This window comes from Vanessa atalanta, chromosome 4 (genome assembly GCF_905147765.1).
Source record: "Vanessa atalanta chromosome 4, ilVanAtal1.2, whole genome shotgun sequence".
NCBI classification, from domain to species: Eukaryota; Metazoa; Arthropoda; class Insecta; order Lepidoptera; family Nymphalidae; genus Vanessa; species Vanessa atalanta.
The window spans coordinates 9,967,188-9,980,633 of record NC_061874.1 but is presented as its reverse complement, the minus strand read 5'-3'; the positions used below and the strand labels follow the sequence as shown (position 1 = coordinate 9,980,633).

At 32.6% G+C, this 13,446-nt stretch overlaps 1 protein-coding gene across 2 annotated transcripts in view; it reads left to right on the top strand.

Annotated features, from left to right (window-relative positions):
• Nucleotides 1-13,446, top strand: part of LOC125077622 (cyclic AMP response element-binding protein A) — a 95,924-nt gene that overhangs the window by 77,662 nt on the left and 4,816 nt on the right. For both annotated transcript variants that reach the window (XM_047689603.1, XM_047689602.1), the window contains exons 2-4: nucleotides 1,940-2,141; nucleotides 11,386-11,576; nucleotides 12,883-13,024. In XM_047689603.1, the coding sequence (XP_047545559.1) occupies nucleotides 1,940-2,141; nucleotides 11,386-11,576; nucleotides 12,883-13,024 (535 nt within the window). The remainder of the gene's footprint in view (nucleotides 1-1,939; nucleotides 2,142-11,385; nucleotides 11,577-12,882; nucleotides 13,025-13,446) is intronic.

Genomic DNA, 13,446 nt, shown 5'->3' with positions numbered 1-13,446 from the left:
ATAAAATCGTGCTTATGTATTCTTTGAAACAGATGTGTTCAATAGAATATTAGTAAAATTGCAGATAAGAATAGAGAGGAAGAATTAGTAAAAAAACATTTGCTAAAATATTTAAAAATGTTTATATATAACTAATTAGAGCAGTGGATATGTACATGCAGGAATTTTTCGCCTTTTACCTAGATTTATTTATTTTATTTTATAGATTAGATTAGTATCTATAAAAGGAAAACCATTTCAAACTTTTTATTTATCAAAATGACTTTGTTTTTAATAATATTATCAAAAAATATATTGTAATATTGTCAAACCGAATAGAAAGTGAAATATGAGTATCGAGACGGGAGAATGTTACGTCAAGTCTAATTAAGAACCAGTGAAGCATGCTGCGAGTAAACGCGAAAACAAACCGCCATTATGGGTAACAATTAAATAACAACTCATTTATAAATCGAGAATAATTAGTTTATTACAAGGGCGGACATGAAGAAACTTCCTCGCTTCAAACGATTATTCACAACAGAAATAAATGAAAACAAATATATTTACTGAAAAGTGAATAAACCAGAAGATGAGCCATTTTTAATCAACCGCTCTTAATAATGCCAAAAAATAAGTTAGAAAGCTCAATTTTACTTTTTATTATTCGTCAGTCGCGCTCGTGCAGACATAATACAGAAATTATTATAAAGAAAGGTTTCGTTAAACTGAGAAAACATTTTAATCATTAAATATAAAATCACGTAATCAATAAAAATAAAAGCAAGAAGAACTTCTTGCATAATAAAACCGGCTTTAATTGAATGACTACACAGTAATATATACATTCGTGTAAAATAATCCTAATACCAATTGTGATTCAAATTTCCATCACGTTCATTATAGTATGTTGGTCGGTTTTTCCCACAAGCGCCGTGAAACGCCAAGGCGTGTACTAAAAGTACAATACCCCGATCTCTAAATATACGCCGAATTTACCATTATGGCCTCTATGAAGAATTCCTTTAGAAACACTAACTCGAACAATTATCTGTTTTCAATACATATAGACATTAATTTACATTTACAACGCTACGTAATATCTCCGACTTGAAAAGCTATCGTTAGCAGAGCGCTCTGTTTTGTTTCCGTTTTGAAACTCTAGATAGTTTGAAATCGTACAACAGGCAACAACAATAGACTACTATTATAGAAATGGCGAAAACATTTTTCCAACAATGCGCTCACGCGAGCGTGTCCACGATTCACAGTCTCCGTCGAAAGCACGCTAATAAACATTCTAAACTCAGTACAGCGTATGGCAATACAAATTAGGCAGTGGTCGTCCACCTTCAGCGTTATCAAGTAGTTTGGCTCATCAGGCAGTCATCGGGCGTCGCAAGGGGTCGGCGACCGTGTTTGGCGGACGTTTACTCTTCGCTTCCACTATACGAGCGGCTCCTATTTACACTCGGCCAAGGTGAGGGCCGAACGAATCGCGGAGCTAGAGATGCGAATTAATAGTTCGTGTTATTGACCTCGTATGTTTTGAAGCGTGATTCGGAATGTTGTGTGAGCCCAAATATACCTGATCAGACGACTTCGTTTTGGTACTACGCTATCGCTATTTATATCATAAAAAAATCCTAAAATAAAAACAATTGAAATTTCAGCAATAAAAACATTAGAGAGTATTTATTAATATTAATTTCTAATTAAGTATGAAGTAAGATTGGAGATATTTGGCAAATAGAATGACTGCCAAGGATAAGCCAAATTTACCAATAAAATTAAATTCGTGATGTTTCTCATACCGCAATTAGTTTTACGAGCGGGTAAATTATTAACAAATTAAATATTAATTACTAACGGGTTGTTGGTATTCATTTAAATTAATAAAATAATTAACCATAAACTTTAAATTTTATACAAAAGTTAGAAAAATATAATGTCTTTGCAGGAGATGCAAGATGTCTTAGACGAAGACTCGGAGATGGGTGACTGGCTGATCGAGCGAGACTCCAAGCTAGGCGTGGTGTTACACGACAGACTTATGACAGATGCAGCCCTCGGCGCAGCCCCCATCAAGACAGAACATTCCTACAGTCTCCACTCCGATGTTGAATCCGCACCACCTTCGCCACACCACACCAAAGTTGACGGTGAGTGTATTTACCATATAACGCTTTACATAATACGATGGTGAGTGGAATAATTACAATTTGTTCATGAGACAACGTGTATTTGATTATAGAGCTGATAAAAATGCATGGAGTTTTTTATACAAAACAAAAGTTACTACTATGTTTCTTGTCGGTTCGTCTAGCTAGAACTTATATTCCGAACCAGTGGTACTTAAACGTAGTCTTTTAAAATAACGATTCACAAGAGCCGCTTTGAAGAAAGTATATAATTTTGACAGTGTACAAATACATTACAAAACATATTTAACTTGTAGCTCATGTTTTCGTCCTAATTTATCTGAACTATTTTTCTATTTTAATCTAAAAAAACGTCTCTTATCTACTTTACAAGTACTTATTTTATTAGATAACGATTGTTCTTTAAGAGATATTTAATTTTCAGACTATTATTTAACATCACTATTTCTATTCATCCACTTATTGGATAGTTTTAGGGTAAAGATTGAAATAAAAGAGATGAATATAAGGAATGATTTGGTAGAAACTACCCGTGAATATCCCACTGATTGACAAAGGGTTCTCTTCACCAATTGAGTTGTTTGTACCAAGGAACTATATAGTGGGTTGATTATAGCCACGCGAGTTAGAGTTTTATGCAACATATAATGCAGGATTCGTGACGATATTTTCCTTAATTGCCGATTTCAAGAGATGAACCATAAATTCAAACTAAGTTTTATATGTCAGGATTTGAAACCGATTCTACGATTATGGTTAACGAACTTACTACATAATTTATGGAATTTACAACATTAAAAAAAAAACTTCATGGTAACCTTAGTGAGGTACGAATTCCTACACTACTACTACTAGGGGCCTATAAAAAGACATAAATAGACATCACCTATGTTATATATATCTATACTATACTCTTTGTTTATTGTTATTTTTTGTAAACATTTATTTACTACACTTATACATATATTTGAACTGTATGAAATTTCAAATCATTTAAATTATGTATAAGAATGCAACAGGAACTAAAAAACACGTTTTTATTCAAATAGTATAATTATTAATTTCTTATAGGTTTTTTTATCAAAAGAACAAATGTATAGAAAGTATAAGATCTCCACTAGTGATTCCTAGAGTTTGATTATAGACATGATTCGGACTGGGTTTGTGTATTTATCGATTTGTACAAAGAAGATGATGATAATGAAATATAACACATTTCAATGAAAATACTACTTCGATGATATCAAGATAGCTTATCTCTTAGATGAAACTAAAAATGTAAAATTCGTGTACGTACGTACGTGAGTGCGTGCTCTTAAACAAATAATTCTAAGACTAAATTAAGTGTGATTTTATTTTAACCACGTTTTGCTTACTAATTAATTCCATTGTAAGTTACAATGGAATGTGTCAATTTATGCACAATATTATTTTACATAGATATTTTTTCTTAAATGCGGCAATTGCAATTGCTCGGATCGGCAATCAATCAACATATATAATCAATACTTTTTAACATAAATAAATACCAACATTTTAGGTGGAATATTTATTTACGCAGCCCACTCACTGCTCAGATCAACCTTTTATAATAATAGACAAACGTGTTGTGCTGAATACAAACTATTACATTTTGTTAAGGAGCTGGGGCAAAGACGCGACAGAAAGTGTTGGTAGTGCTAGTGCTGCATCAAAGATAACTCACCGCTCACTCCCTAACTCACCTTATATAAGATGTTTTTCGTGAGTGTGTTAAGAGTCTAGCAAATAAAATGGATTAAATTCGTAATACATTTTAAATAACAGTGTTTATTTTTAAAAATATAAAGAAAAAATATCAAACTGCCAATTCTAAATTCAAATGTAATGAATAGTTAAAGCATAAAAACTAATTCTCCGTGCACACAATAACTTGGAATACAATGACTATAATGACATACGTGCTTATCTCGTATCACAACATCTTTCGTGCGAACGAGACATTGTGCACTCTCGTGTCGCACGCGGGGAGTCCACATTGCGCCGCGGCTACACAATTATAACATCATGAAGCTTAAAAAAAAAAAAACATTTGACGCAATATTTATCACCCGTCGTTTTTATTATAAATAAATTAAACTTATCTGAAGTGTAGCAGTATACAAACACGCGTATAGCGCGTATAGTCGATAATTTCAGGAACAAACGAGGACAATAAGACAGTACCGATAACGTAATTTCTGACTGACGGATGTGTAACTCTGCCCATTTTTAAACTACAGCCATGAAGGCTAACCGATACACCAAAAAGGCACATGACACCAACATTCACTTCATAATTACAAATGCATTTCCGTGCTTCGAACCGAATGATAAAAAACCCGTGTTACAAGTTACCAGGCCCATACATAACGGTGGAGCCAAAATGATATCGTCTTACATTAACAAATTTTATTAATCTATTGACTGATCGTCATCTATCCATACACGGTACATATACCAATTTAACATTTTTTACAATTTTTGTCTGTCTGTCTGTCTGTTCCGGTTAATCTCTGGAACGGCTGAACTGATTTCGACGGGACTTTCACTCGCAGATAGCGAATGTAATAAGGAGTAACTTAGGCTACTTTTATTTTAGAATTATATATAGAATAAAAATAAAATCACGCTACAATATACACATAACTTAAATTCAAACAACGCGTACGTAGTCGCGGGCACAGTTAGTTTAATATATAATTTAAAAGTTCCATGTCAATATTCAGTAATTATTTAATGTGGCAATCAGTAGTATCCATTTATTTATTGCTGGCATTAATCCTTAGTCGCGTTAGCGGCACAAGTGACGTATTAAACGAATTATTTTTAATCTGTTAAAACGATAACGCTATCGTAATGCGATAACCATTTGTGTTCAAACAATGCCGAATATTCGTTACTTAACATGTCCGTCTTATTTTAATTTTATTATAATTTATGATTTTGATAATATTAATTATATATAATAAATGTTAAGACCTCATTTTCGTTTACCGATTTCGATTAAGTATTGAAACAGGAGGTGGTGGATTTTTTATTATACCGCGACAAATTTGTCCAATATTCGGTCTTCTTATTGCGTTACTACTTATTTAGTAACTGTTTTTACAGCTTTCGCCGAGCTAGCTCTACTCTGCTCAAAAAATGTGAGAGTTCGATTAAACTTGGTCTATTGTGTAAAGACATTTAAGAAATAGGCAGATTATTTTCTTAATTTATCTTTGTTTACAAATATCTTATATTACTTCGTTTTTAAAGGTAACATAATAATATACATATTTTACATTAAAAAAGAAAAACATTTAGGTAATTCATAGATGCCTCAATTCTTATATAAATGGTTTTTTTTTTTCAATATCTCGAGGTAGAAACTTTAAGGGTCGATGGCCAAAAATACCGACAACTGTTAGAATCGACTTAAAATTCAATGCGTTCCATGCATTGCGGTCGGTTTACTAACTTTACATTTGATGACGATGACTCAACTCGGAGTTAGTTTCCTCACCGAAATTGTCACAAGAAATTCCATGTTATGATGTTTATTGTAGATTTAAAGAGAAAGAAAGAAGACCCAGACTTGTACTACTTAGCTTCAAATATTTTAATAAAAAATACATTTACATAGTTTGGAATATACTATACAGTTATATGTAGTTTAAAAAATCTGCTTCGTTCAATTTATAGTAGTTATGGTAATTTCTCCCTAACGGCATTACTTCTCTCAGTTTGGCGGGTTCGCTTGGTAATATCGCTTTCTTTGATCAAACGGTAGTGGTACTATGCAAATATCACAAAACGACGTATGAACCTGCAAATAGCTCACTATGTCAAATATTAGCTTGTTCACAAAATAAAGATTCCAAGAGCAGTGGGATCAACAAAAATATTTGCCTTATTTATGTGATCCCTTTCATATGAACCGACAAATAGACACATACATGTATTTGCTATGTTTGCATTATTTGTGCACACGTTGCTTTTACGTTACAAAAATATTTTCGAAACTATTTAATTCAACTTCGAAATTTTATGAAAATTGAGAATTCGCGAAAACGGTTACGCCACATTTGTTATCGTTAGATACTTTCTTTGTAACGTTTTTCTTCCAAGAAATTGTTGCTATCAGCCTTATTTAGGGAGTTAGGAGTATTACACTCCCACGCCTCAGACAGCACTTATATATCATTTATATACCTCGGGTATATAAACTCGGGACTGTATAAACCGACGAGATATCGGTATCTCGCCGGTTTATACAGTCCCATCAGACAACCGGAGTGAGGGCATATATTGTTATATTTGAGGAGTTTCACAGACATGCTGTCCGCCTTTGGTATATCTTATTTTTAATTTGTATAGTTTTGTTAAATTGCAATAGTAGCAATGGCCGAAAGCGGTAAGAGGGACATCACTGCTGGTTCATCTTTTAACACAAGTCGTATGTAATTACAAAGAGGATGTACTTATTAAGTACAAACTTTTGTTAAAGTCTTATCGTTTCTCGGAAGTATAAATGATAAAAATCGCGATAATTAAATGTAAACGTAAAATGTTCTATAAGATAAAAAATCAATTATTATATATCTAAATATATTGATGACATGATCTAACCCCGCTTTTAACAAGTTTTATTGTTGATAAGGTATTAGAAAAACATTGGAATTAATGTAGTTTTTAATCATCATATCTACTTGTACTATTTAATTTTATTTTTCGTAGAATCGCAACTTAAATACATATATTCTAAAATGTTTATTATTTATTAGAATGATTCTTCGAGAATAAAAATGGCGCCCCATAAAACCTTTATAAGTGTTTACCTAATTGCTTTGTGTAATATTTAAAAAATTAAATATTAATGCATTAGAATTTCATTTTTCAATTAAATTACGAAAACTAATTCTTAATATGATATCTTACAAACATCTGTATCAGGTAAATAAAATATAATTGTATTGCTGAGTTAAACCCCTCAAAACCCCTAGGACAAGATAACGAGAACTTAATAAGAATGAGTATATATATATAAATAAATATGAAAGTATAGTTACTTAACATGAGCAGATACTAGCTTGCAGTTGCAGTTAATATTTTGACTTTCTTTCACATGCCATGTGCTTTCTCTACTACCGTTTTAGTTTCCCGTTATTCGTCAGTTCAGACTATATGGAACTAGACTATTGTCTTCATTGTTAAACTAAAAAAAATATCAACATTTATAACATATATTTTACTTGGTAAGGCTTTGGGCAAGCCCGTCTGGGTAGATACTACCCATTCATCAGATATTCTACCGCCAAACAGTAGTATTGTTGTGTTCCGGTTTGAAGGGTAAGTAACTATAGGCACAAGGGACGTAACATCTTAGTTCCCAAGGTTGATAGCGCACTGGTGATGTAAGGAATGGTTAATATTTCTTACAGCGCTATCGTCTATGGATGGTGGTGACCACTTACCATCAGATGGCCCATTTGCTAGTCGGCCTACCTATGACATAAAAAAAAAGATAATAACATAATAGTTAAAAGCTTAATGTCATATGCCTTGCCTAGCTGTGAAAGCCGCAGCTTGTTCCTGATCCCTAAAACTATTGACGCTCACATAAGCTTTACGCTTAACTGGAGGGGAAAATTTGACTAGCAATACGAAATTTCTAGATATTCTAGTAGTATTTCCTTTATTTTTAAATAAAAAGGATAGTAACTTAAATTAGATACTTAATGAAAGTAATTTATTTATTGATTGTCTATGAGACTCCAATAAAGATATACACACAATGGATCACATCGCTTTGTATATTCTTTAAGTATGATAGAGCACAGGATACACGATAAAACTAACACATTTGAAAGTATTCATATAATTAAAACACAGAAAAGTTTAACAATTCAATAAATCTCAATTGTCAAAACTGTTTCGCTTGGAAGCGATGAGAACCTCAGAACATAAAATAAACTGAGTAATGGTTAGTTTTTATAAAATAGATTACATTTAATTAAAGGAATACCTACAACAAACGAGTTCTCTTTATTAAATCTTAGCGTGGTTGACAGCTACGTTGACACTCGCCAAACGTCCCCTATTTTTCGACGTGTTGTCCGATTTGACAGTCTAGACAAATAAATAACCAAACGACTTATTTAGCGCTAAATATTAATACTTCATATCGTCGCGAACATATTTTAAGGGTAAGTGAACCATGATAATTACAAGAACAAATGTTATCGACATCTAAAATTATTATTATTATTAGTTATACACGACCGTTTTAGTTTTCCACTGCCTACGGCGAACTAGACTGTTTTTTATTCATTTGAAACTCTAAAAAGGTGCCTAAACATATTGGTAAATGTTGCCACTGGACTCTGCTCAGGCCAAATAATACATATTACTATAAAATTACGACTTACTCATATTATGTTGGTAGAAACACGACTATCAAATGCCCGTGTACGGTTCCCGCAAATTTTAAAAGTATTTTTCATCCCAATATAATCAGTTCTCAAGTTGTAACCTACTACTGACCGTTACTCGTCAGTCATTAATTTAATCACAAGCACCTCCGTATAAAGTACGTCTGATTACAGTGAAAGGAATTTTTAAATACAACGTACGATCGTCGAGTTAAACTATTCAAATTACCGCCAAACAATTTAAGCATTTATTACTAATTGAATATGTATTATTTTTCTTTCAACTATATTTTCTTCCGTAGTTATGCTTCTAGATCGTATCTACGACCATGTAGTGTAATAGGCTACTTTCATATAGTTAGTTGCATTAACAGTTAAAGTAGTGTAATCTTCTACTGAACTAACCAAATAAAAGCATAACTTTTGAGTATTTTTTATCATATCTATAGAAACGGTGTCGAATCTATTGTATACAAAGGCAGGCGCAATTTTTTATCGCAAAGAAATTCTCAGAAGCAATCGTGAGATTGGAAGTTGGCATTCAAATTAAAAGTCGGATTGCCATCTCGTCGGATTATGAGTGTAAGGAAATAGAGAGTGCAACTGTGATCCCGTAGAGAGTGTACGGGATCACGGTTGGTATATGTATGTGTGTGTACACACTATATGTAATGTGCACGGTTAGTCTTAGTTTAAAATGGCCGCCTTTGCCGCAAACGGTCAAGAGGATTTTGTACAATGTCTAATGTAAAATAATTGATGGAATTAAAAAACTTGCTATCCTTGTTTTACTTATTTATAAAAATGAGACAAATGTTTTCCCTCTCACATTAGCTTTAAAGATTACACACAACACAATTGGTACTATTCTGTACCTTTTTTATTTTAATGGAGTAATTAAATCGCAAAATGTAAACGTTAAGATTAACTAACTTCGATGAATTCAATAGCTGTTAAAACACGAGGTTCAATGACCGCAACAATATCGCCAATAAAAATATAAACTTGTCCTAACGAACCTTAATGTTCTGTATCAAGCAAGATGAATGACTATTAGAGGCTTATTATCTATTATTTTGACACATTACAAGCGAAAATAATGCTTATATTTATAGACGGGTCCGTAGATGGAAGTTAACTTATAATCGAAGATTCTAACCCACGTTATTAATGGTGCTTACCATGTGTTTATTTCATCATTCGTGCTACATTTGATTTATCTAGTGCTCCGTAAAAGAAAACTTTGTAATGGACCCTGCCTTTGTCGTATGAAAACAGCGTCACGAAATAAACTCCAATTCTGCTTTTAACAGTCGAGGAAACAAGCTTGTACTTGTCTGGTTGGGCAATGTCAAGAAAAATAATACTCGATGGGAATTATTTTTATCAATTAAAAATTTGAAAAATCAATGTTTTCGTCATCGATATAATCTTCCATAAAACAATGTCTTGTCTATACTAAAAAGGATTTTTTTGATATATTTGCTATATAATCTCTATGTCCTATAGAGTCACGCACAAAGTTAAGTTTAGCCGATTCCAATCCAAGAAGGAAAGATAAACAAACCTTAGATCTACGTATTGCATGCGACTTACTAATAGCTTAGCTTATGTATATTATGCACTACTAACGGTTCTTGATTAATATAACTTTATTTATAATACAACACTATTTCACTTTAATACTGCTATCCATTTTAACGTTCCAATAAAAACTTCGTCGACGTTCAAAGCGCCATTTTTTCGCAAATCCATACTGAATATACCTATATTATTCAAGCTCTCGACCAATAATATCGCGTCAATTTGTTGTCAAATGTTGTTTATTTGGCTTTTGTCCTCTTGTGGTTTGAATAAACTATAGGTACATGTAGGTACAAAATATATAATGTATTTATTAACATTTTCAAGTGGTACTATTGAAAGTCTTATATAATTTGACATTTGACGATGATATTTGTCATGCTCCCATGTTTCATAATATCTGATAAATCTGCATTTCCATTCGACATTTATAAATTACAATACTATACATATGTAATATCTTTGTCATGTATTTATTAAATATATAAATAGCATTGAACCTAATGCACATTGAAATTTAATAAATTAATCCAAATTATGATTTAAGTTCGATATTTGAAGTATTTAATATGATTAGGATGTATAAATTAAGACCATTGTTTTCTACCCAAGTATTTTATTAAGTTTTTTTTTTTAACTAAAACTAAAATATGTCATGTTAAATCGTATTATGAAATATATACCTACATATATTGTATGAATGTAAGTGTGTTACGAATTTCCATTGTTGTGTAATATGTAAGAGTAATCGTACCAATATACCTATAATCGATACTCGAAGTACCTATAAGGTACCTCGAGTATCGATTATACTCTTTCGTGATGATATTGATAAAAGTAAAGCAAGCTTCTTTTATAACTAGATTGATATTAGTTAAGTTTAATTTAACAAGAATAGAATCAAGGATGTATTAAAACACTTTCTAATAGAATCGTTCTCGAAATATATAAACTAGTTGATGGGTTAATCACTCGTTCCTGTTTTAAAACGCTGATGCAACGGAATGTCTGCGAAATCGTTTTAAAACGAATAGCGAGCTTACGTTAAATATATCAACAGTTGCTTCATTAGATCAATATCATATGTATGTCGGTTTCATATGTTGTATAAGCTAATATAATAATATAAACCATAAATTAAAATATGATTTTCTTTGTGGTATACAATTGTTATCACTTGAGAAAATATTTCACACGCTGTAACATAATGTTTTAAATAATTTCAGACATGGAAGACGAATGTTATCCAGCTATACCAGCGAGCGCGTGGCGGAGCAGAAGGCGGTCCAGCGATTCGCCGCCACCAGAAGTGAAGGCTGAACCTAAATCGGAGCCTGAGTCTCCTGCATCGTCCTGCCCTCCTTCGCCGACCCCTGGCACGCCTGTTACACACGTCGACTACGTCATTGACCACACGGTACGGACCAAACGAGATTAAGGCACCATTAATAATTTATTGTATGTATAATATTGATATTAATCCCATACACTCAAAAATATTAACACACAAACATTACTATATATATGAGTATATGTTAAAAACCAATAGAAATAGTTGGCTTTAATAAAAGAGCTAAAGAACTTTTCTCATAACAAGTTAACTGTTGGTAACGAGGCTGTCAAATTATCTCACAAAAAACCTCAAATAATAATTTACATTCACCGGAATTACTATTTAAATTGGCTTTTATAAAAACGTAGGAACTAAAAATAAACATTCCATGGAAAAGAGCATAAAGATGATTGCACATTACATTGACACGAGAAACGAAATCGTGAGTTCAAACCCAATCTCCATCAAAGCTGGATGACTTGACAAAAAACGAAAGGTCAATGGGGTTCAAATAGCCCACGATACTTTGCGACTTTCTCTGTAATTTCGACCTTAAAATATAGACGATTTAAAAACCTGTAAAGTTCTTTTGTAATTACATACCGAGTTTACCATTTCCGAACCGAAATGAGAATGCTATGATTTCTCGTAAATGTCAAACGATTGAGAACGAAGACTAATTTTCGTATACTATTTAAAACGAAAAATTTCTTTTAATTTTATATACATATAGCTCACATTTACAGAGTAAGTGAATGATAAAGTGTTAACTTTATGCAAATGGTCGAAGTTTTTATTAGAAATATTTAAAACCAGCGCGGCGCTGCGTCAAGGATGCAAATTCTCTTTGCAACGGAATAACAGAGCAGCTGAATGCCTGCATACTAATATCTAAGATAAAGATCAGATAACAGGACACGCAATATCCATCACCAAATATGATCATTCCGGTTTAGCAAGTTGGTTACATATAGTAGTTACAATTATACACTTCGGTGCCGGAGAAAATATAACTTTGAAAAGGAAAGTTGATAGGCTCAAATTGTTGCTTTTGGGGAGCCGAGACGGACCATTTGGTTGGTATAAACATCTTGTACCAGGACATAACACTGACTTTTCATGTGCTTAAATTGTATCGGCGAAGGAAAGCAACCGGTTACCGGTGGTTTAAGTAACCGATGAAGTTTTATCACATGAGCATTCACCAAAACACATAAACTGTAAGCCTTCTCTTCAAACGGAAGCGCCTTAACTCAGTAGTGGGAAATTTTCAGGTTGTTACTTAAAAGTAGCTTAAGTCATTAATATAATATAATTGATATCAAAATTGTACCCTAAGATGCAATGCTTAAAATTGATATTATAATGAACAAGGTCAATTTAATTTCAGACCGGAACAATCCACATGCCACAAGCGGTGCTCCAGAAAGTCGGGGCGGCGGGGGTGCCGCAGCTACTACTGAGTGCGGCGCCGCGCATCTCCATGAATAACAATAAGCTCTCCATTAAAGTCACATCGTCCGGCACTTCAGGTAGAACGCTGACATGGTTACTTCATTATGTTCCTACCTCTTTCGCGAACTACTTGAGCAATATTTCTTGTCTAAAATTGAATTAGGAAAAAAGTTTTCTATTTTATCCATTTCTGAACTGCGGATATATTCATAATCAAAGATCAATTAAATATATATTATATTTCATTAAATAGGTCGAATTTTAATGTAGTCCGTTTAGAATGTTGATATCGAGACGAATGACCAAAAGCAGTACTTACTCTTCACCATCAATTATATTGATATATGCTACATGAAAATCAACTCTATTTTACGATTATCATATACTTTATATATCTAAAGTAAAGGATATACCAATATATACCAATAGTTTATATAAGATTAGTTAAATCCCTAATTATACTATTATATGACATTTAAGGCTTGAGATTTTGTCTCTC